This window comes from Acomys minous, assembly GCF_964271855.1.
Source record: "Acomys minous genome assembly, chromosome: 15".
Lineage (NCBI taxonomy): Eukaryota > Metazoa > Chordata > Mammalia > Rodentia > Muridae > Acomys > Acomys minous.
This window is the reverse complement of record NC_140497.1, coordinates 57,203,368-57,228,996: the sequence shown is the minus strand read 5'-3', so window position 1 is coordinate 57,228,996 and position 25,629 is coordinate 57,203,368. Positions and strand designations below refer to the sequence as shown.

Here is a 25,629-nt window from a genome sequence, read left to right as displayed (position 1 = left end):
TGTTCTTAGTGGGGAGTATGTGAGCTTCTGAACATAGACTCTAATTTCTTTTTTAAAGCCCCGACTAGCCTGGAACTCACGATGTAGACATAGCACAGAGATGGATCTGCCTTTCTGCCTTGGTCTCTCTGTCTGCCTGTCTCAGTCTCAGTCTCTTAATGTTGGGATTAAAGCTGTGCACCACCATGCTGGCTACATGAACTTTTTATGTTGTAAAGATGCCAGTTTTTGACAAGTCAGTGTGTGGAGATGCGTATAATCACGGCAGCGTGAGGGGCAGTGGCATGTAGGAGTGTGTACGCCATAAGACGCTAACACGCTATCCCAAAGCTACGGCATCTACGCGCATGGAGTTGACACAGAGGCGCATTGTTAGTAAGCAGGAGAAAAGGTTCGAATGCACATTCAAGACTGGATTTGGTCTATGGTGGTAAAGCCAGAGCAAAATTCTCAGTAAACGGACCCAGAAGAACTGGGTGAATCTCGGGAGAGAAAGTCCGTATTAGTAGCCAAAGAAACTTTCAGGCGGATGGTAGACTAACATGGAATAAATAAATGAGCAAAGGCAGAGTTACGGCAAAGTACAGGTAGCTGTTTATCCATCAAAGTGAGCCTCTTCTCTTTTTAGCCCTTTTCATTGTAAATAAGTTGAAAGATCCAACCAAAAAGTCTGATGTGGTAAACGGTGTCCATGGGGAGCTTAGAGGCGAGGATGCCGGGCAATCGTGTGGTTCAGGAGGAAATAAGTTTAATACTAATGGCAAGTTCTAAGTAACTGGGGCAGGATCTCCGGCTCCAGAGTTTCTCTTCCCATGTGACAAGTGACAGTGATTTGGAACTAGCTAGCCAGATGGTGGTGGCACATGCCTTTAATCCCAGCACTCAGGAGGCAGAGGCAGCAGGGCTACACAGAGAAACTCTGGAGAGAGAAAGGGGAGAGAGGGAGAGAGAGAGAGAGAGGGAGGGAGGGAGGGAGAGAGAGAGAGAGAGAGAGAGAGAGAGAGAGAGAGAGAGAGAGAGAGAGAGAGAGAGAGAGAGAGATTTGGAACCAATTTACTTCTCAGATAGGAGGGTATGTTCATTTAGTTTCCCCAAGAATCTGCTGGTGGGTGAGCTGTTGGTCTTGCCCATGATACACTTTGAAGACTCTTGTAGGTTGTCCTCTGACCTCCAGATGGGTGCAATGGCACGTGAAAGCCACCCCACCCCACCCCCACCCCCCGCCCATAAATAAACACTATAATAATTAAAAATATATATTCTTTACTTGGTAGCTCAGTGGCTAGTGTCATGTCAGTGCCAAGCGTACCCTTGTGTGGGTGTTTCCACCCTCCCACTGACGAACAGCTGACTGTGTCTGTTTTGCTGTAAACTGTGTGGGGGTTGTGGTGTGGACGTGCAGTTCAGTTCCTGCAGGTGAGCACCGTGATCAGTGTTGATGGATATCACTTTAGGAAGAAACTACCAAATCTTCTTCCCAAAGCGGTTGTCCCATCTTGTACTCGCAATGAATGACAGTTCCATTTCTGCTTGTCTCACTTTTGCCTTCACCAGCGGTCCTCTGGGGAGCCCTGCCATTCAGTGGCCTTGCAGTAAAACTTAATAAAACTTCGTTGTTGGCAGTTTCCTGAGCACTTACCGGGATGAGCACCTTTTCACGGGCCATCTGTTTCTTCTCTGAGAAGCGCCTGCTTTTAAGTTCAGCTGTTTGTCTTTCTGTTGTGGTTTATGTGTTTTGCATAATTTTCGGTTTTTAAATTATTATTCCTTGGGGATAGTCTTTTCATTCTCGTCATTGATTTTTGCACTGCTAATGGTAATCATTGTTTTTTTTTCCCCCCAAATCATAGAACAAGCCTTACCCAAAATCTAGATCAGCTAGATTTTTCTCCTAGCTTCCTGTGTATATAGTTTTTGCATTTTGTGTTTAGGCCTGTGTGTTCCATTTTCAGTGAGTTTTTATGGAAGGTAAAAGTTCTGTTGAATTTTTTTTCTTAAACATGTGGGTGTCTAGTTGTTCCAGCTGCATTTGTTGAAAAGCCTTTCTTCACTGCACCCCCTTTGCTCCCTTGTCAAAGGTCAGGTGGCTGTACTTCTGTGGTCTATTTCTGGCCTGGCTCTTCTGTCCCATTGATCTCTTTGTCTATTCCTTTGCCAATAACACGATGCCTTGATTACCGTAGATTTATAATAAGTCCTGAAGTCAGGCAGTGTCAGCCCCCAGGCTTTCTTCTCCTTCCGTATTGTGCTGGCTATTTCTGGGCTATTTCTCTTGTACAAACTTTGGAATCAGTTTATTGGTGTCCATGGAATAACTCTTTGGCCTAGGTTTGCTTTTTAAACTAATTTTGCTTTGGAGTTGTGAAGTCTCTCCTCTCTCTTTGGTTTTTAATAATTGTTTTAAGGCCATTTGCCTTCGTATGCCCTTTCTTTCTTAGGTGTCATCAAAATTATTGTTAGTATAACAGTAAGTAAATCTGGTGCTATTCCCTACCCCATACACCTATATAAATATGTGTAGTGGATATATCTGAGGCTTATAAGGCTGCATCTATAGGGGAGGGGAGAGGAGAGAGGGGGGGACATATATGCATGAATGTATAAATATGTGTGTAATCCTAAATTAACTGCCTACTTATTTTTGAGAAAGAATCACTGAACCAGGAGCTGGAGGGTAGTGAGCTGCAGGGATCCACCTGTATCTCCCTCCCCCCAGGGATCCACCTGTATCCCCCTCCCCCCAGGGATTCACCTGTACCCCCTCCCCCCAGGGATCCACCTGTATCTCCCCCTTCCCCCAGGGATCCACCTGTACCCCCTCCCCCCAGGGATCCACCTGTATCTCCCCCCCCCCCAGGGATCCACCTGTATCCCCCCCCCCCAGGGATCCACCTGTATCTCCCCCTTCCCCCAGGGATCCACCTGTACCCCCTCCCCCCAGGGATCCACCTGTATCTCCCCCTTCCCCCAGGGATCCACCTGTACCCCCTCCCCCCAGGGATCCACCTGTATCTCCCCCCCCCCAGGGATCCACCTGTATCCCCCCCCCCCAGGGATCCACCTGTATCTCCCCCTTCCCCCAGGGATCCACCTGTACCCCCTCCCCCCAGGGATCCACCTGTATCTCCCCCCCCCCAGGGATCCACCTGTATCCCCCCCCCCCAGGGATCCACCTGTATCCCCCTCCCTCAACACTGCCATTGCAGTTACATGCTGCCATGCCTGGTTGTGACCTGGGTGCTGGGGACTGAAGTCTGGTCCTCATGCCTGAGCAACAAGTCCTTTTCCTGTCAGCCAGGCATGCAAACAACCCTAAATCCCATTGTTCCAGTGAGCCCAGAGACATGCCCAGTCAAGGGGTATGGCTCTTCCTACTTGTCCTTTCCCTGTGACTGAATTTGAATGTATCAAGGGCAGGTGTTGTATTCACATGACAGCTGTTTTATTGTATATACTACACCAGCACAGAGCTATAGATAGTGAACTGTATAAAAAAAAGTACTAGTATTTATTTTTTATTTGGAGTTAAGAGAAAGAATAGAAGTGCTGAAATACAAAATATTCAAGTCTCGCTACTCGTGATCCAAGAGCATTAGTTATAGTCCAAGAGCATTAACGTGACATTGTATTTTTCTGTTTGAGATCCGATGCCTGGACCACGTTCTTAAGACTTACATTCCGGCATTTATGCTTTTATTCCCTCGTGCGAAGAATTCTATAATTGCATGTAGAGAAATAGTGCTGTTAGGGCTGGAGAGAGGACTCAGTGGTTGAGTTCATCCTGATCTTCCAGAGAATGTGAGTTCAATTCCCAGCACCTACCTTGGGTGGCTCACAACGACCTGCACCTCCAGTTCCAGGGGATCCAACACCCCCTTAAGGGCTCCATGAGCACTGACTGCACTCATGTGCATACACACTCACACAGACATACATAATTAAAGTTTTAAATACAAAAAAGAAAGAAAAAAAGATTCTCCTATTTAACTTTATAAAAATTTTAATTCAAGCAGTCCAATGTCACTGAGTGTCCTGGCTAGGGTATCCGTTGATGTGATAAAACACTGAGGGGGTAGGTTAAACGGTTTATTTGACTGACACTGCCACAGTCCATGGACGGTCCACACCTGGGAGAAGTCAGGGTAGGAAGTCAAGCAGGGCAGGTGTCGGAGGCAGGACTGAGAGGCCGCTAGGAGCTCAGCTTGATCGCTTGCTCAGCCTGGCCCTCCCAGCACTTTGACAGACAAAAAAAAAAAATTGTTGTTCAGTTCTTATTAGAAAATCAGTAAAAGTGAGTCTTAGTTTGTGCTTAACTGGGCTCTTTATTTGTTTATCCTCTATACTTTCTCATCGTCTGTCCTGTTTCCTATTTATTTGTGTTTTGTGGATGGCTTTGAAAGCGACTAAGTCTCTGATTAATACGCTATGGGTATTTTTCTCTGAGTTTTAATTTGCTTTTGTGTATATGTTCTTGTTGTTTTTAATTGGACATTGTATTTTGTACATGCTTTCATGCCATTTGGAATTTTTGAATCATATCACTTCAGCTGCTTGTGCAGCATTCAGTTAATTGGGCTAAAATACAAGTTTTCTTCTAATCCTCAGTTATTGGATGTTTAATGGCCTGAAATTTCAAGAGGAAGCTACTTTCTTCCTTCCCTTTTTTGCAGTAATAAATACAACAAGCACACTAAAAGATAAATTAAAATGTTGTCTTAGCTTATTTAATTATAAACACTTGGCAGTGCTGACATTTTGGGTTTTCAGGGTTAGAAGTAAAGTTTTTCCTGGAACCTTTAAGCTCCTTGACCAGTGTCTTTTACTGCACAACCACAAACCCTTAGAGAGCAATCGCCCTCAACCTTCCTGACGCTGGGACCCTTCAGTGCGGTTCCTCACGATGTAGTGACACCCCCTCCCCAAACACACACACAATCAGAAAATATTGCTGCTTCCTCACTGTGATTTTGTTGCTGTTATGAATCATAATGTAAATACTTTTATTTCCAAAGCAGCGAGGCGAGTCACTTGAGCTGACGCACGTCTTTGGCTCTTAAGGGGCCCAAAGCAATTTTTAAAAATGTAGGAGCTGCGAGGTTTCCACAGGGACACTTGTTAATAGATTCTCTCCCTAATAATGTTGGATCCCGACACATCATACACAAGCAGGCCATTGTTTGAAATAATGTGTGCTGTGTTCCAAGGACTGTGAATTTTTTTTTTTTGTCTTGGGTTGTTTTTATGATACAGTTTTAATATCAGAATACAAAAATGTACTTTAACCCGATGCTAATAAGAGGTACTTGTTTTAAAATTCAATGTTAACAGTTTGCAGGAATCTTTAAATTATTGTTGCAAATTTCTGTATTTTTGCATGTTGCATTTTATAGAGCGGATTTTTTTAAGTTATGAGAAGTGCTCCCTCCCTACCCCCAGCCCTGTAGCCTGGGCTGCATACCATAGCAACAGCTTTCCCACCCCTGCTGGTCTCGAACTCATGACCCTAAGTACCTGAGCCTTTTGAGCACTGGAGTTGCTAGCATGCCTAGCTTAGAGTAGGTTTCTCTTTGACCTAAAAATGCAGTGTAGGTTTCGAACCAATACATTTTTAAAAACAAATTTTGCTGTCCTATCCTGATGCACAGTTATTCAGTGTTTGAGTAACTGTATTCTGCCCATCTCTTTTCAGGGATGGAGTTAGTAAGTGACCTTCCCTTAGGCAGAGAAGGCAGGAGCTGAAGAGCAGGTTGACAGGAAGCACAGGCTTTTAGATTCCAAAAGTCTGCGGTACGCTAGGCCAGGAGAAGTCATGCAAGCTGAAGTTAGAATACAGTCTATATTAAGCCTCAGGCTGGGAAGGCGGGCGCCACCGGATGCGTTAGAGGTGGCAGTGAGGTAGTCTTGCAGTCTTTCCGCCCAGCCTGATGGGACTTACACCTCTTGGCAGACAACAAGCTCATCCTCATCTGAGAAGATGGTCCCAGGGTCCTCTGAGTGCGCTCACAAAACATACTGCGAGTTACTGTTGATTCCTGTCTCTTACCTCAGTACCACAAAAATTGGACAAGGCTCAGAGCCTTTTCTTTCAGCATCCTTGTAGCCAAAGCTCCAGCCATCTCACTGGATTTCTCTAGTGGCATCCCTGGGGCTGTATTTGGGTTCCTCAGACTCAGCCTCTAGAGAAGCCAGAGAGATTTATAAGGTGAAGTCAGATTCCATCCCTCTCCACCTTAATACTCGGCACTAAACATCTTCACAGGGTCCTGAAGGGCCCGCTGTGTTCCGAATGGCGACCTCCTCTCATAGCCCGCTCCAGTCCTGTGCCTGCCTTTGGCCTTGTTGTTCGTGCGTGCTCAGTCTTGTGTGCTCTGTCCCCAATGTACTCCCCTTTTCATCCTTTAGGCCTGCAGCTAGGTGTGGCTTCTCTGATGAAGGCTTCCTGTGTAAGCTTTCCAAGGTAGCATCTTTTGGCCCCTAGTCCCACCCCTGTCTTGTATATTCATCTCTTTTAGTTCCTTCGTTTCTCTGGACCAGTGGTTCTCAATCTTCCTAACGCTGTGACCCTTTAATACAGTTCCTCAGGTTGTGATGACCCCAGCCATAAAATTACTTTCATTGCTACTTCATAACTGTGATTTCGCTATTGTTGTTAATCATAATGTAAATCTTTCTGGAGACTGATGTTTGCCAAAGGGGTCATGACACACAGGTTGAGAGTCGCCACGCTGGACACTCTGACCAGAGTCTAGTAATCCAATAAATATTTGTTGTGCACCTGAAGTGTGCCAGGCACTGTTCTAGGTGCACGGGAATCCATCTAGGCTGAAACAGATGAAATGAAAGTGTTAGGTAGGCACTGGATGGCAAGCATGGATGAGAGCCGTGGAGGATGGTACCTGAGACTGGGCGGCCCGGGAGAGGTTAGGATACGTTCTCACCGCGGTGGATGGAGTAAGTCCAGGTCCATAGAGCTGGGTATTAATGCAAGGCTCTTTTGTTTCTCTGACTCCTAGCTTCAGCCCCAGCCAGCAAAGTGAATAAGTTCTGTGCTGCTTCCAACCTCCATCCCACTTTGGGAAGAAAGAGCATCATCATGTCAAACATCACGATTGACCCCGATGTCAAGCCTGGTGAATATGTCATCAAGAGCCTCTTTGCAGAATTTGCTGTTCAAGCTGAAAAGAAAATTGAAGTTGTAATGGCTGAACCCTTGGTGAGTAGAGCCATCTATAAATCTTTTTTTTTTTTTAACTTTTGCATTAGCTGGTATAATACGATTTTTTTTTCCAAAGGAAATAATATACTTGAGCACATTAAGGGCTAGGATTGTTGTAAAGTGCTGATCCGGGCAGCAGCGGTGGCTTCAGAATCCACTTTGATAAGTTCTTGGAGATTGCTAAGGAAAATGACTGCCCAGGTGGAAACCATGTGGCCACATAAATCACAACAGGAAACAGAAGAGAACCCCAACTGTTCTGCATGTTGTCGTAAAGGCTGTAGCCAACTTAAACTAGTGAATATTGTATTGTTTTGGTTAATTAATTTTGAGTCAAGGTCTCATGTAATCAGGTTGGCTTTGAATTTGCTATATAATCAGAGATGATCCTGAACATCTGATCTACTCCCCTTTCAAAGTGCCAGGATTGTAGATAAAGGCTACCATAGCAGACCCACATATTTTTTACACTGATAATACATGAGAAATGCTTAGGAAACGTGACTGGAGCCTGTGATGAGGCGGACGAGCCAAAATAAGTGTTTAGGTTAGATTCTGCCAAGTTATAAATCAGCATCAAGATAAACAGCCTGGCGGCTAGATGCGTGAGGAGAGAACTGTATATAGTTCAGGCTGGGATGAACCAGGGCCTAAGAAGTAGAAGAAGAATCTATAGCGCTTGGCATGTCTTAGATAGGCGCGGTCCCGGACTCACAGTTCAGAGGTGCCGTTATTTGGGGTGTTAGGAGATGGCAGAGGAAAGGACACAGGAGCCGCCTGAGGCGCTCGGGTGAATAAGATCATTTTCACTTCAGTATATTAAACCGTGCGGAATTGCTTGGTTGGTGGCCGGGAATTCTTTTGGAGATCTCCTAAGAGATGGTAATGAGTGTAAAAGTGGGCATCGTTGCCGGTCAGTGGTGGCACATGTCTTTCATCGCAGCACCCAGAAGGCAGAGGACAGGTGGATCTCTTGAGCTCGATGCCAGCCTGGTCTACAGAGTGATTTCCAGGACAGTCAGGGCTACGCAGAGAAACCTTGTCTCAAACAAGCAAACAAACAAACCAACAAGAGTGATGAGTTTTATTTTTTAAAATGGGCATCATCTATTTCTTATCTCAAAGAACCCTTGAATAGAAACATCATCCCCAAATAAGCAGACAGTCTGAGTTATACAAAACAGGGCTGTTGGGTTTGTGCGTGAGGCAGCGTGGTCTTTAAGAGAACAGTCTTGGCTTCTTGGTACTGGCTTGTTCAGGTAGCACTGGAGATGCGGATGTACTTTAGGTTGCCCTTTGGGTTGGAAGGGAGGGAACATGCGTCATGCTGCAGGGATACCGCAGGGATGCCTCAGGGATGCCGCAGGGATGCCGCAAGGATGCCGCAGGGATGCCGCAGGGGCTTGGGACCAATGGTGATGGAGATGGAGGCTGTAGCTGCGGCTACTCTTTCACTCTGCCCAGCTGGACCAGGGGTAGGTGGTCGCCGCCAGCTGGAGGAATCATTGCTCATCTGAGGCCAAAAGCCTGTGACTTGTGGAGTGAGGCATAATGCTGGCTTCAAGACCTGTGCGCGTGCTCAGTCTACTGTGCTTGCCCAGGACAGGGGAAGCTGATGCCCTAGGGACATGGAAGGAAGCGCCATCACACATGCTCTGAGTTTTCTTAGATATGAGCCTGATTGCTAAGGTCATTAAGTAGGGGAAAGTACCCCACAAAGTATCAGTGAGATAATGTGTTCTGGGGTTCCAGAGCCAGCCAGATGTGCATTGCACACCACTCTGCTCAACTCAGATCATTTCCAGAATTACCTTTTACATATCAGATTAATGCTTTTCTTATACCAGCATACACGTACATATTTTTTTAAACATGTGCGTCATATAAGTTGTTTCCTTTTTTTTGTTTTTTTCGAGGCAGGGTCTCATTATGTAACTTTGGCTATCCTGGAACTCACTATGTAGACCAGGCTGGCCTCAAACTCAGAGATCCACCTGCTTTTGCCTCCCAAGTGCTAAGATTAAAGGCATGCACCACTACTCCTCGTTTAGAGTTCTGTTTTGAGACATAAGGATTATAAGACTTTACTGCCATAATTAAAAACCATAAGTTTTAATTATAAATATGCTGAATCTACAAAATGTTAATTTTTCTTTTCAGTGCTCTTTTAATGATACAATGAATAGCCATAGGCGCCATCTTCAACAGCACATAGTTAAGAAAAAGAAAACAATTTTTTTTATGAGACATTTCAAAGAGAAATCTAGTGTATCGAATACCCAGGGCCCATCTACCCACAGCTGCAGTTTTCTTCTTGCACCACATACTTAAAAACATTACCTGTTTTATAAAGCTCTTGACAACAGTTTCACACATCGTGGTCCTGTGGAGTCTCAAATAGTCCATACTCTTGGAAGAAGCTTAATTTTGAAATTCTTCAGGTCCTGAGAGTGAAGGGATGTACGAGAGGATTAGCAATAGGACCAAGTCTCTAAATTCACTTCACACCTCCACTTAGTCGGTAAAACCAGTGTCGTCACTGAGGTCTTGTCTGAGGTCAGACTCAGTGCCGGAGCGCGCAGCCTCGCACAGCGGGTCACCATGGCGTTGCTTTCCATGTGCTCACTTCGCTTTCTGCAACACACGTGTCATCACCATCCTGCTCTGGGGCCGTCACTGAGGATCTGTAAGTCCAGGTTCTGGTCAGGTATGCAGCCTTTTGTACGTTGTACCCTTTCTGAACTTGCCCCTCTGCTCCCTCTAACACAGTGGCCCTACACCAAGATAAATGTTTTACTATAACATGTTGTCTATATAGTAATTTGTAACTACTCTGGGTCAATATGTATTAATACACCAGTACACACGTGCATATGAATATGCACGAATAAATACACACGTACATGGCTATGTTGTTGTATCCTGGCTGGTTCTGTGTCTTCTCTGGTGCCTGCAGTTTCACACACGTTTTCATTCTACCTTGAGTTTAGCCCTAAGAGGCACAGCTGTGTCTCAGAAGATGCTGTGCCACTCACTGTTCAAGGCAGAGCGTCTGAGAGTCGTTCTGGAGAGAGTGGGAGGAGTCCTGGAGAGCATGGGCGTGGCCCAGAGGTGTGTGGGCGGGGCTCCAGACTGGGCGGGGCCTAGGAGAACGTGGGCGGAGTCGTGGAGAGATAAAAGTTGACAGTCCGTTATGAGGGCAGGAGTGATGGCTCAACAGTTAGGGGCACCGGCTGCACTTCCAGATGACCTGGTTTGGTTCCCTGCACCCATATGATGGCTCACAACTAGACACTCTTTCCTGGCCTCTGCCAGTACTACGTACACATGTGGGATGTACAGACATACATGCAGGCAAAACACTTGTACGTATAAGATAAAAACACATCTTTAAAAAAATATTCCATTGCAACATGTATGTTGCTTTCCCCTTAGCACGCTTTGAAAGAAGAGGCATCCTTGCTTACTCCCCGACACACCACGAATACCCCCTGGTTGTCACCGTAGCTTATAGAGATGTTCTCCATGGCACTCCCTGATGACAAAGCAGTTCCTCCTTACCTAGGTCAGAACGCAGTCAGCCCAGCTTTTAGTTCTATCCGGGTCTAGATAGATTGGAAATCCATAGCATCAAGGTAACGAAGGCACATGGACTCTGATCCCGTGACAGAGTTAGGGGATAGCTTCGTGTGCTCTCTTTGCAATTTCATCTGTCTGGAAGCTTACTCTCTCTACCTTTTGAGGTAGTAAGCAGCCGCCCACACCCTGGGTTCCTAAGGGGCAGCTCTCAGGGCAGCTCACGTGGACGACGCTGGCCTGGCTCACAGTCAGTCTCCCGATGGTAGGGCTGCGAGGTGCAGCAAGAACCCAACCTGGCAGTGAAATGGTAGAAGCAGCCTCTTCATCCCTGTGACAGGAGCGAAAGTGAAGGACAGTTACAGAGGCTGCTGAAGGCTAGCTGAGCTCGATTTTTCTGCCTCTAATTTCATTTTCACTTTAGGAGGAAGGTTCAGTAAGAGCAGGCAGTGATTGGCATGGCTGCCCACATGCCAGGCAGCCCAGTGATTTCTGCTAAGGGGAGGATGGATCGATCTTAGCTAACGACCCAGGCCTTTCCAAGCTTACCCATTAATTGGGTCCATTGCCAGTGACCAGAAAGAAGATGGAAAAAGGGATGCTGCCTAGTCATCTGCTGATTCAGACTTTGTGTGTTTTGTTTTAGGCCCTGCATTTCAAAAGTACTTCAATTTACATTGTTGGTTGTGAATATTAAACATACATGCGTTTTATGTTTGGTTTGTTGCGCTGTGTCTTTAGGTTGGTTTCTACCTTCTGCTGCCATGTTTTCCAAAATAGTTTTTAAAAATTGTTCAATTTTTTATTCAATTTTTCTGTGCATGTGTAGTTTGCCTGCATGTATGCATGTGTACTGTGAGTGCCATAAGAGGGTGTCAGATCCTTGAACTGGAGTTATGGATGGGTGTAAGCCACCATGCATGCTCTGCGAGCTGCACCTGGGTCCTCTGCTAAAGCAGCCGGTGCTCTTAGCTGCCAAGCCACCTCAGCCAGCCCGGCATGTTTACTTTTAGCATGCTCTTTTTAAGAACGGGGCTGTAAACTGCTTACTGTAGGCACAGATCACATGGGCCACAATCTTCCCGTGTAATCCCTGGCCTGGGCCACGTCAGCTCTTTCTCAGGAGACCATTCTGGGTCTCTTAAGAAGACCTGCAGACTCCTGGATGGGACCATCTGGGTTTTGGGTAGTGTCTTAGTCGCTGTTCTGTGGCTGACATGCGAAGCCCACAGCAGCTCCTATAAAGGAAGGCGTTACTTGGGAGCTTGCTGAAAGTTCCAGAGCCTTCATCCATTCTCTCTCACGGAGAGGGACATGGCACAGACGTGGCAGGCACGGTGCTAGAGCAGCTGAAAACTACAGCGTAATCTTCAGGTAGAAGGAGGAAGTGGGGCGGTAGTGGTGGGGCTTTTGAACCCTTAAAGCCCACCCTCAGTGACACACTTCCTCCAACACTGCCACACCTCCTGTCCCAGCCCTGTGACTAAGCCTTCAGATATATGAGCCTATGGCTTCATTCCTATTCAACCCCCCACAGCTAGCACGGTGGGGGGTTTGCTGTACTTAACTCCCGTCTTTGGGACGAGACCGCATCTTCAGTTGTATTCCGGAAGGACCTGATGCCCTCTTCTGACTTACATGGGCACCAGGCATGCATGGTGCACAGACATATGTGAGGTCAAAACCTTCAGTTGGGACTCCTCCATTTTTCCCTTTGCTAAGGACGGCAGGTGCTCTGCCTAGAGTGAAAACGTCACTACTTCCCTAAGTAGGTGGATAGACGGATTGGAAGAAGGGTTGAAAGTTCTTCCAGACTTCCTCAAAACAACTAACTGCTCAACTGGCCCTCACCCCAGCCCCCACTGAGACAAGGTCTCAAGCATCCACGATCAAAGCTGGCTTTGAACTCCATATGTAGACAGCAGTGACCTTGGTCTTCTGGTCCTCCTGCCTCTACTTTTAAAGCGAAAGGATTCAAGTATGCATTGCCTGGCTTACATGGGTTTGGAACCGAATCCGGGGTGCTGTGCTTGGTTGGCCAGCACTAAACTTCAGCCAGCCCTCTTTAGTTTTGTCTTCGCTGTATCCGTCTGTCCCTTCACAATACCCGGTGTGCCAAGTTCTGAGCCTTTCAGAAGTCTCAGAACACCAACAGGCTACCTTTCCTTCACTTCCTGCCCAGCAGGCTTCTCTGTAGCTTTGCTCAAATGATGTTCTCTCCTCAGTCTATTCTGTCTGAGGTGTCAGTCCCGTTTCACCCCCTGTCCTTGTCCATCTCCCCGGAGATTCCTGCTGTTCTCTCTGTGTCAGCTGCATGAAGAAGGTTGGATGGGTGACGAGTGATGCCAAACAGGCACATACACCTGGAATCATTGTCACCCAGTGACACTTTTACCTTCTCTTTCTTTCTCTTTCTAGCTTTGGCTTGAATTCCTATGAAGGTTATTTCTGGTATTGTCTTAATGGTTAAGAAACAAGCTAGACTATAAAGGGTTATGAGTCTTAGAATCATTATTAATTTTTATATTAAGGAAAATGAGAGAAGCTGGGAGAAGACTCCGTGGTTAAGGGCACTTCAGCTCCCAGCACCTACATGGTGGCCCCAGCCATCTGCAACTACAGTTCCAAGGGATCCGATACCCTCTTCTGACTTAGGCGCATGTGCAGTGCACAAACATGAGGTCAGAACATTCATACACATAGAATAAAAAGAAATAATCTTCAAAAATCATGAAAAAGCAGAAAAAAGGGGAAAGTATGAATTTTGTTTTTTCTTAAGACAGTATTTCATGGAGCCCGGACTGACTGGTCTTGAATCTATTATGTAGCTGAGCGTGACCTTGAACTCCTGATCCTCCTGTCTTCCATCTCTCTCTTGCTGTGCCTACTACATGAAAGAAACCTTAGCACAGGTCTTCGTGAATAGACTTAGAGATCGGTGCTCTCAGGGGCCTCCTATCCTATCTGCCACATGTAAAAGGATGATATTTTACAACTGTGGTGAATAGACTTGTTTTATTTTGATAAGAATTAGACACACACACACACACACAGAGAGAGAGAGAGAGAGAGAGAGAGAGAGAGAGAATATTAGGAAACTGGAGGGCTACTGGAGAATCTTCACACATTTGTGTTTCCTAGGTTCAGTCTACCCTCAGCAGATTGGATGGGTAGCCCCTCCCTCCTCAGCCCATTGACTGAAATGTCCCTCACCAGCATACCCAGAAATGATGCTTTGTCTCAGCTGCGCTGGCATTTTTTTTTTTTTTAAATCAGGTCAAGTTAGCACTCACAGTAACATCACAATTAGATATTATTAAGTCTTCATAGTGTTCTCAATAATTGCCTCAGTTTGTACTTATATACTGGTACAATTCTTTAGTTAATGTGCTTCCTCCAACTCCGTCCGTCTGTCTCTCCGCTCCACCCCCCCCCACCCCCCCACTCCCATGCCTCTGCCTGCTAGCCTAGGCCTAGTCCTGGAAGCTTCTAGCCTCTGTACAATCTAACCTAGGCCTAGGATGTTTTCAGCCTCTGAGACTTGCTGCTTACTAAGCTCACCCTTACTTGTTCCTTCTGAGCTCTGGGCTGGCTGGTTCAACTCAGCTGTTCTGCCTCAAACGCCCTTCCCAGCTGACTGATTCAATTTGGCCGCTGAATTGCTCTGCTTGGCCTCTAACTTCAGCAATATGCTTTAACCTCCTGGCTCTTTCTCACTCTGGCTCACCTGAGTTTGCTTCACCTGAGTTTGCTCTCCTAGTAAAACTGCCTCCCCACCCCCTTCTCATGAGAGTTGGGCATATCCTGTTCTGTCAAATCTTTCTCCGATTCATCACTTTTTTCTGTCACTCAGTTAGACATCACTTTCAAACATGGGTGCTTTCTTCTACAAACTAATTTTACCTTCATTTGGGATTAAAGGTGTGCACCACCATGCCTGGACCTAAGCTTTTCTTTACCTGAAATTTGCTCTATACCAGGCTGGCCTTGAACTCGGATCTGCTTGCCTCTGTCTCATGAATTGTAGGTGTTGTTTAGATTCCAGCTGGATCACACTGACCCAGAAGGTCTTTGGATGTGATCTCTTGCCAGAGCAGCCATGTTCTGAGTTAAAATTCCTCTACATGTTCATAGATGTACATATGTATCTTGGTCACACTCCTCATTGCCCATTCGTTCTCCTCTACATGTTCACACATGTACACATGTATTTTGGTCACACTCCCCATTGCCCATTCATTCTCCTCTACATGTTCATACATGTACACATGTATCTTGGTCACACTTCCCATTGCCCATTCGTTCTCCTCTATTTGTTCATACATGTACACATGTATCTTGGTCACACTCCCCATTGCCCATTCATTCTCCTCTACATGTTCATACATGTACACATGTATCTTGGTCACACTTCCCATTGCCCATTCGTTTTCCTCTACATGTTCACACATGTACACATGTATCTTGGTCACACTCCCCATTGCCTATTCATTCCCCTCTCTGCAGCCGTCTTCTTCCAAACTAGCCTCCCCTTTACTTTCAATTTTTGTTTTTAATTTTTTTTAAAACAACCCAGTGAGTTTCATTGGAGTTGCTTACAGGAGTGTGGACACTTTATCAGAGTCTACACCACAGAAGAAAATGATTCCCTCCCATCAACTATGGGATCCTGGGGCAGAAGGTGTTCACAGACACGGTGGCGCATTTTGTTTTCTTTTGGGGTTGCTGGGCACCCCAGGGAGCTGTATCCCCAGCCTCAGTGTAACGCCTTTTGATGGATGATATTAGCTTCTTATACACTGAAGACATAAGTCTAAATACATAAAACAAACATGACTGGAATCGAGGAAATTGTTTCTCAGGTAGAAAAGTCCTAGCTAAGTAATTCAGATCAAGTACACTCCACATTAAGGGATCCCCTCCACTCCCACCCCACCCCCACCCCCCCCTTTTTTTTTTGGCTTGGCAATCACATGTATCTCCATTTATTAAATTCTTCCAATTGATTGGAGGTTTTTTGTTTTTATTCTTTTTTAAAATATATTTTATTAATTTATTCATATTACATCTAAATTGTTATCCCATCCCATTCCTCCCTCCCTCCCATTTTCCCCTTAGTCCCCTTGTTTTTGTTCTTAAACTGTGGGCATCATTCGTTTCCGTTTACTTACCCTTTTTTAAATCTGGCTTCTCATGGTGGCCGTGCAGTATTCTGAAGCTGTCGCTTACATTCTAAGAGCCTGGAACCTTTGCTGGACCTCACAGCCAGCGTTAATAATACGCTCTGGAGTCACTTAAGACTTAAGACTGCCATCCTGCTGTATACTCAGCCTGTTTGTTTAACCTGCCTTGGAGTTTCCATGTAAGCAGCTTTTACACCCTAATCTTAATCTTAAATTACACCCTAAGCTATAATCTTACATTTTGTACTCTTCTGTGCCCCTGACCCAAAGCAATACGTGTGTGTTCTGATAATAATTTGCTGGAAACAGCAACTAGGCGAAAAAAAAAACCCCAAAAAAAAAATAGCCTTATAAATGAATATCCACCAGAAATATTTAACTCAACATACAGCCATTGCATGATAAACAAGGATGTTTGTGGCCCTGTTTGTTATTCCTGTCAACTGGGGTGAGTTGGAACTGGTGCCTTGTAAGACTCAGACTTCTGTAACGTGTCCCTCATCCCTCCCTCACGTGATGCTTTCTGCTGTGTTCAATAAATACAGAGGGAAGGCCTTTGTTAGGAACGGTCACAGTCACACCCCGCTCCAACAGAACACAGGCACACAGGGACAAACAGAGTCACAAGGCAGCCTCCAGCCAGGCACAGATTCAGACGCGTACAACAGGCGGAAGATGGAAGACCCAGGGAGAGGAAAGTGGAGAATTCAGTGTGAGCCCTCCGGTGGTCAGGTGTCACCAACACGGAGCTCTTTAATTTCTCCAGTATGACATCGATGCGTTATTGGTGAATGAGTTTATTAATGTGTTCAGTAATGTGTGCAATTGTCAAATACAGACAATGTAACAAATCCTACACGTCTTTAAGAATTATTTTATTACTTTCATTTCATTGACACGTGTCTGTGTGGAGGCATGTACGTGTGAGTGCAGGTGTTCACGGAGACCAGAGACACGCCTGGTGGGAGGGTTACAGGAGGTTAAGTCATCTGTGATTCCCACACCTCTGGGGGATCCCACACCTCTGGCCTCTGTGGGCAGGCACCTGCACTCACTTGTGCATACACACAATTAAAAATAAAATAAATCTGTTTTTAAAAAAAGAGGTCATGTACAAAATGCCTATTCCTCCCTCAGTCCTCCTTGAACAGGGATTGTACACTGAGAACTGCCTTGAGCAGGGACTGTACATCTAAGTAATGTTTGAGGTGGGGGCGCGGAATGAACTCATTTTTCTAGTGCAGTGGCCCAGGCAGCCTGCCCACTGTTGTTTCTCCTCTGAACAATTTCAGTGCATAGAAAGAACTGGATAGATCCCCACCCCACCTTAAACTAGCTGACTTCTGAAAACAGCACTTAATATTATGTTTATTCATTATACACACATACACACACACGCATATATATATATATAATATATATATATATATATATTATATATATAGCTTTTGTTTTTATTTTCAAATGAGAAAAGCAAAGCTCAGAGATCTCAAGCCCTCCAGCCGGCTCCCAGATCTAGCTACACGGCCTCACAGACCCGGCCAGGCCACTTCACTAGATGAGGATGCTATTCATAAACGCTTGTGTTCCCCACCCCACGCCTCTGAGACAGGGCCTCCCTTTGTGCTCCGTAACCTCACTGGCCTGCAGCTTACTATGTAGTCCAAATTGACCCCAAGCCCCCTCCTGCTCCAGCCTTCCCAGTGGTGGAATACAGGCTGCCCGACCTGCTAAGTGATCTTTTCTCTTCCTTCTTGCCTCCTTAGACGGCCTTCTCTCTGTGTCTGTCTCTCTCTTTCTCGTACTGGCATCCAGGCTCTCCCACTTAGTTATTCTTCCATTGCACTGGACCCCCAACCTAGCCCGCACTGGTTGAATAAACGAACAAACTAATGAAAACGTAATGGTGAACATTTGAACTTGAACTCAAACAGGTCCTTTGTTGAACTTTAATTTCTTAACCTGAGAATCATCGTCAACAGAGCCACTTTCTTTAGAGAGTGACCGTGATGTCCCTCGCTTGGGAGTAGTTTGTGGTGAAGCTGAGGTGGAGGCTTCCCTTTCTTTAAAGCAACCTGTTAAGACATGGCACAGAAGTAAAAGGTGCTGCTGGCCACACAGTGGTCCTCTAATGGCTTCTCTCTAAGCTGTATGTATTTATTATTATTAACAGGAGAAGCTGCTATCCAGGTCTCTTCAGAGGGGCGAAGATCTGCAGTTTGACCAGGTATCGTCATTTGGGGGGAAGAGTCTTTCTTTGAAGAACTACGTCTGTCCTAATAATCCAGTTGGTGCACGCCCACGTTCGAGAAAGTCCTCCATCTTGTGCAGTGCTCCTGTTTATTCCTGTGTGGGGGACTCTGTGCAGCGGGATGCGGAGCCAGCGTGGCTTTAGTTCACTTAGCACATTAAGACTTCACGTCTTTAACATGCCTCTGCACGTTTTCCCAGGAACCACACCCTATGTACCAGTGTGTTTCTACAGTTTATTTATCCATGTGTTTGAGGCGGGGTCTCACTGTGTAGGTCAGACTGGCCTTATGCTCTCTGAGATGCACCTGTCCCCGCTTTCCAAATGCTGGGATAAGAGATGAGCCCCACCACTCCTAGCCCTGGAATCTAGAATTCTTACATTATGTTATCATATCTTTTAACCATAACAATTTAACATTACCTTTTAACCTTTAACATATTTTCACCTGTTGTGGTTCTTGGAAACCTGTATATGGAATTCCATTATCTAAAGTCTGTTCATTTTAAAAATTTTTTCCCTCTGTTGAAATTAAATGTTGGCTCACACACCCTTGTATCATTATCATTTTTTAACATGTTGATTATTTAAAATAACATTCTGGTGTAACTAGCATTCACAGGCCTGTTCATTCACAATACTGTCTCTATTGGTGCATTGGTGTTATACTGGTGAGCACGGCTGCCTTCCGAAATACTGTGTCTAGGAAAAGGCAGTGAATGCTTACGTTAGATTAGCTGAGCAGATAAAGCCGATGGCTTGGAACTACTGGCTGAGCCTCACCAGGAGCCTGTGCTGCTGGATCCGACTGTAGTTTTTAAAATCTTCATCACCAAGAAAGGGTTCTACCATAGAGCACCAGCGTTTACAACCTGCTCTCTAAGAACCAGCGCTCTGCACGCACTGAGTGAATAGACACTGGTCTACAATGAAACCACAGACTGGAAGGTAACGCCTGGTTACTCAGTCTTTTTCAAGGTTTACGCCACTGCAGGAGTAAGGAGACCATTAGCATCTGGCTCCGTCAGTGAGTGTGTAATCAGGGTTTGAACTCTTGACTCAACACCATTTTCAGGAAATTTTCTGACATTTAAAAAAAAAATGTAAATGGTCACTAAAAACTACAAATAAAGCAGGGCATGGTGGCTCGCGTCTTTGATCCCAGCACTCGGGAAGGCAGAGGCAGGTGGATTGCTGTGAGTTCCAAGCCGGCCTGGTTGGTCTACAGATCAAATCCAGGACAGCCAAGGCTCCACAGAGAACCCTGTCTTGAAAAGAAAAGAAATCAAAACCTGAAAATACGTGCTAGACGGTTGGCTCGCTGAGAGATGCAGCGTGTGGTATGAGCTGTTTAACGCGCCCAGCAGAGCAGTGTTTCCTTCTTCTTTCTTAGATTCTAAATGAAGTTTTGTTTGAGGCACACTACTCATTTTAGCAAAATGTAATTTTTAAAACACATTGAACAATAGAATCAAGATCTTATTTTGACAGTAATTTCCAGTATTACAAAGCATGCCCAATTACAGTAATATATAATGAATGGAGGCTAGGAAGTCAGGGAACGCAAAGAAGCCAACAGGACCTAAATAGTGAAAAAGAGCCCATGGAATTCAATAAGCCATGCCATGTTCTTACCGTTTTCTGGATAAAGTTTATTTTGAAGTTTATAAAGATCATGAAACACCAGGGGATTAATTTGATTTCTAGAGACATCAATTTATCTTCATTAAAAGATACTTTCTGTGCTCGCAGAGATGAGCAAGCCCCTGACTATTCCACAGGCTGCATGTTTTAGATAAGGCGACAGAATTCCACGGAGCATCGACCGTACACTGTTTTAAAATGCTAATTTTAGAAGCAGTGGGTTGAATCAGGTGTAAAAATACCCTGGCAGAGAGGACTTTTTCTTGGAGTCCCTGATGAGACACAACCTAGGAACGTTGGGTTTATTCCAGAAAGGTGATATCTCAAGGTTTATCTCATGTTTGGCGATAGTCGTTTTCTGTTGCTGTGACAAAGTACGCAAGGTAATTAACTCGATGGAAGAAAGGTTTATTGTGGCTCCTGGAATCAGAGGTTGTGGTCTGTGGTCACTTGATCCTGTTGCATCCTGCCTGCAGAGGTGCAGTATATCCTGGTAATAGCTTGAGATGGCTAAGAAATAAAGCTACTACGCTAAACTGGATGGTTTGGGATAAAGTTTAATCATTACTAAGTCTTAGGCTGATTTTTATTTCATTGCATAGCTTAAAGCCTTGGTCCATCTTTTAGCTCTAAGACACACATTATCTCATTTAAGTCGCTGGCTCTGTGCATTTCCATGAGGTGACTCGTGGAGTTGGGAGGTTGTCGCCGTCACCGCCGCCGGTGTCTTCTGTAATTATATTGGCTCTTCTTGCCTTTCAGCTGATCAGCTCCATGAGCTCAGTGGCCGAGCACTGTCTCCCCTCCTTACTCCGAACCTTGTTTGACTGGTACCGGCGCCAGAATGGAACTGACGATGAATCTTACGAGTACAGGCCTAGGTCTAGCACGAAGTCTAAGGGGTAAGTGGCCTGTTTAACTCTGTCTTACCTGGGTGTGAGACACCCGCAGTGGAGAGACTGATGGTGCTGTCAAGCCGAGATTGTGTCATTTGGCTAGGAACACGGCAGACTGAGTTTATGCCCATGGGCGGGGGCGAGAATGAGGGAGAGTCCATGCTTACACTTTAATAATCTTTGTCAGTTGTAGGTTTAGGGTGTCCGTCACCAGGATAGCTAGACAGAAAGAAATCTCAGGAGAGCCATCCCAGAATTCAGTGTGGGGCTTGCAAGGACAGTCGGAGATAACTCAGTGGTCCCGACTCAAGGGAAGGCCCAGCTGGCGTGTTCTTAAGTGGAAGTACAGCAATGCAGGACGAGCTGCTCTGCCCCTTCCGAGTTCTGGAAGGGATTTAGGTTACGTAGAACATCTGCATTCAAGTGATTACTTGTGCCTTAGGACTGTGCTTTGTTTCGTCATGTGTAAAGTTCTACCTTAGATGCATGAGGAAGTTACCCACATTGCGTTCTTATCTGGAAAAGTTTGTGCTTTAGTTTAGTTCATAACAAAAAATATAAATAAAAAGACACCAATGAACTATGAAGCTATGCTAGATTTTCTGGGTGGAAATTGCAGTGTTTCCCTTCCTTGTGAGATGAGGCTTATTTCTAGTTGGTAGAACAGTAAAAAGCATGTATGAATGGCCAGTGTCTAATAGAACATGCCTTGCATGCAGTGGGATACTGAAACAAAGTCCCCATCACACACACACACACACACACACGCACACACACACACACACGCACACACGCACACACGCACACACTCACACACGCACACGCATGCACACACTCACACGCGCACACACACACACACGCACACGCTCACACACTCACTCACTCACGCTCACAGGTACGTGTGCTAAGGAGGAACACAGTAAACAGCACAAAACAGCCACTATCCAGTAGCCATGTTGGAACTTGGAGTCTCAACGCAATCCTCATTTTTGGTTCTTGTTTCAGAGATGAGCAGCACCGAGAGAGAGATTACCTTCTAGAACGACGGGACTTAGCTGTGGACTTCATCTTTTGTTTAGTTTTGGTTGAAGTTCTAAAGCAGGTTAGTGCCTGAGTTCTCCCCACCCCCCACCCCGTGTCCTGTGCCTTCCTGTTTCTGGCTCTGCATTGAGGCTGTTATCTCAGAGTCTAGCCCCCGCCCGCAGTAACTAGATCATTGAACGTAATCACAGGTCTTTCTGCTGCCTTGGGCTTCCCTGCGCTGTCCCTGTCTGTCCCTGTTTTTCCTACCTTCAAATGATGCAGAATCATGTTAGCAAGAATGAAGTGAGTGGAATTCATGTTAAGCTGGGACTTTTAGCTGTGAATACTGCCTGTCATTTGCTCCTTTATTCCCACCCCTTAGTTTCCAAGAGGTGCAAGTAAAGATATAAAAAATGTCAGACATGTCATTTATTGAAAATTAATAAAGGTGTGCATACAAGTACTTGTATGGACTTGAAGGTTGTCTTCTTTTGTTTTTAAGTTTGTAGTCTTTAAGACATTATGTATTGCTAAAGGAGCATCCTTATATTTCTAGCCATAGACTGGTTAGGGAGAAAATTTAAGAGTTTAAAAAAGAAAATAAATTTTCCTTATGATGTGTTTTGATAGGGGTTTCATTTTGGTTCCCTAGGATGACACGTAAAGGAATAGCAAATGTCAAATCTAAAAGTAATTTGCTGCCTACTTTGATTTAGTTAACATAGCATCTACTTGGATTATAGGATCATGTGTACATTGTGTTTGTTTTACAATGTATGTGAACAGGCAGTTATTTGCAAATAAAAAACATAACAAATATGTAAGAAGAGATAAATGAGTTAAACAAAAGTCAAAGTCACCTTAGCATATACATTTTGTAAAGCTTTTGGTGGTGGTGGATTTTTAGTACATCCGGGAATCAGATTTCCTCTGTGACTTGTGCTAACAGGCCAGATTTGGTTCCTCTGATCTCTGAGTGCAGCCAGGATGCCAAGATGTTAAAGCCCAAAGTAAGTAGGGCAGGAGAACTGAGGGAAGAAAGGGCCCTGGCCACTGGTGAACTAGACTGTACCCCGTGGCTCACCTCCGTGCTGACCTCGATGGCCCTGTGACACGTGTGCACTGTTTCTATGTTCTATGGTGCACCTTTGGAACAACCCTGAGCTCAGGGGTCACGCGTCACTCACAGCAAGTAACCTGCGTGTAGGGGTGCCCTCCCCTGCCCTCAGCCCGCAGCCCACAGCCTGCCGTCTCCTCGCTCGGCCTCTGCAATTCACACAGCTCTCCTAAACCAGGACAGCGTCAGCACCAGGAAACACAGGCCTTGTAGAAGTTTTTCTAGTTGGCTCATTTTTCAAGATGCCCCCACCCCCACCCCACCCCCTACAAGGCCTTGCTGACTCATCGCTTGCAGGGACTCAGGTGGGAGACAACAATGTGCTGCGGCTGATAATGACCCAGTTTCTGTTGCCACATTGTCCCTCCCTGCGGTGCCCTTCCCTCATCCTTTACTATCTCCTCATACCAGAGTTCAGATGTGCTCAGCCAGAGGACCGTGAGCCCCTGAGGGCGCAGGTACCCTTCTTCTAAAACTCTTTGTCGGAATCCTTCTTCACAAAAGCACAGCGCTGTTTCTGTTTCTTACAGTAGTTTCCCTAAACGTATAGAAAACAAAATAAAAGTCAGTAGAGGTTTCTAGAATATCGTGACTAGTCCAATTTTCTTGTGTCAAAGTGGCGTAGAGCTTTATAGATCTCCGGGCAGTTGACGTACCGTGTGTTGAACGCACTAGGACCTTTGCTTCTGTCATGCACAGCAGACCCACGTTGGGCTGCAGTTGGGCTGTGCTGCAGCAGGCAGATGTCCGTGGAGCCCGAGGGTATCCATGCACTGGGCTCAGTGGTGAAGAGGGGCAGCTGCTGGCAGGACTTAGCCCCGACCTTCTGCAAATCATCTGTCCCCAGGCAGCAGTCACATGCTCCCTACCACCCGTGTTTTGAACTCCTCCTCATGCATGAAGGATTCTGTAGTCATTGAGCCTGCTGATCGCTGTCACTGCTGGGAGGTGGCCAAGGCACATACTCATATCCCAGCTGTCTGTCTTGCTTGCCGGGGAAACTGAGGCTAAGTTGTTTTCCACGAGCCGTTTGTCCTCTGTAAACGCATGGGCGCATGGGCAGAGCATCCTTCAGCTGCCAGGTGAGAACCGATTTCAGAGGTGCTTTCCACTGTCTGATGTTACAAGTGAAGAAAAGCCCTCAGATGTAGTGATGCAGTGGCAACTATGCCATAGTTCTTTTGTTTTTAAATTTGCAAATTTGCCTTTTAATGATTAAAAAAAAAAAGCTCTATGAAATTAGGGGAAAACAGCCAGTCTCTTCAAATTAAAGTTTTAATCATAAATTAAAAATAAAATCAAATAGCAGTTATTCAGCATGAGAGAATAAAACTAACTCAAGATTTAAAAATACATATATATATATTTTTAAAGTGAAAAGAGGGGCTAGGTAGGTGGTTCAGTGGGTAGCGTGCCTGCTGTGGGACCATGAGGACCTGAGTTCAGACCCCAGCATCCGTCTAAAAACTGTGTGTAACCCCCGTGCCCACGGGTGTAAGATGGCTGAATCCTCGGAGCTCATCGGCCTGGCAATCTAGTTTATTGAGGGACCCGTCTCAACAAGTGTGTTGGAGAAGTGATTGGGGAGACTATCTCACATCGGCCTAAGGTCCCGCACTCATGCACGGGCGAGTGTACTCCCCTGACACACACACACCAAGCATACACACCACACAATAATAATAATTAAACAATAAAGTAGAGACACCTCAACCTTCACAACCATGTGCTCATTCAGAAGAGCAAGGTATGGCAAAGGCCGACTGTAGGTTTCAGTGCTGTTACGGGGGCTTCGGGATGCCCGGCAGAATCGTGTGTCACCCACACACACTGGCATTTAGGAGCTCCAGGGTACTTTGGGTCTTAGGATGAGTTAGGTGTTCATTGAGACAGCGAAACCAGGTCAGCAACCCTGCTATGGAGGGGTTTTCACTGGTGGGCGGATGCTGGACATTTTCAGATGCATGGCTGCATGTGAGATGCCTGTGGGTAGCCCCGAGTGGCTTCTTGTGCTGTGGAAAGCGGGCTGTGTTGCTCTCCTGCTGTGTTCTGCTCCTTATGTCACTGTGGGGAAAGTGAACCTGGCCATTGTTCAGGAGGGAAGCCTCCGTGACTCACCAGGTGATCTTGTGACAGGATGCAATAAGAAGATAAAATTTCTCAAGGTGGCCACTGGGATAAACTGTGGGTATCATATGGCGGCCCCTGCAGCCACACTTCTAGAATGTTCAAGGAGAAGATGAGACTGTTACCCTACAAAAGTAGAGTCCCTGAGCTGATAGATTTCTGCTCTGTTTTTGTTTGTTTGTTTGTTCTTTGCCATTCAGTTCAAGTTGTTTTCACTCTCGAAATAAGGAGTAATGTGTGCTGTGACCATTTTGAGCTCTGAAAGTCTTTTGTACATTTTAGTGTGGTCTTTATCCAGTATGAGCGGACCAGGCATTCTGTTACCGTTTATTTCATTGTTTAAATACTTTTTTTTTATTATTTTAGAAACTGGGGACTTAGAATATCCTAGAGAAACACCAACCCCGGAAGTTCATCTCCCTTATATAAAGGGCAGATACTTACCTTGTAAACCTATTGTAAGTGGAGTAGATGATGTAACCATGGGAGACAGCAGGCGTGTTTAAAATGCTGATCATGGTGGTCTGTCTAGGGTAGGGCGAGAGGCACCTCTGAGTGGCCCAGTGCTGTCCCACTGGACATTGGTAGAGTTTAGG

The 25,629-nt window shown here is 45.6% G+C and overlaps 1 protein-coding gene across 5 annotated transcripts in view; it reads left to right on the top strand.

Annotated features, from left to right (window-relative positions):
* The window catches only part of FRYL (FRY like transcription coactivator), a 236,645-nt gene that overhangs the window by 107,425 nt on the left and 103,591 nt on the right, over positions 1-25,629 (top strand). For all 5 annotated transcript variants that reach the window (XM_084759709.1, XM_084759707.1, XM_084759705.1 and 2 more), the window contains 4 exons: positions 7,014-7,213; positions 18,149-18,202; positions 20,633-20,772; positions 21,772-21,868. In XM_084759709.1, the coding sequence (XP_084615835.1) occupies positions 7,094-7,213; positions 18,149-18,202; positions 20,633-20,772; positions 21,772-21,868 (411 nt within the window). In that variant the 5' untranslated portion in view covers positions 7,014-7,093. The remainder of the gene's footprint in view (positions 1-7,013; positions 7,214-18,148; positions 18,203-20,632; positions 20,773-21,771; positions 21,869-25,629) is intronic.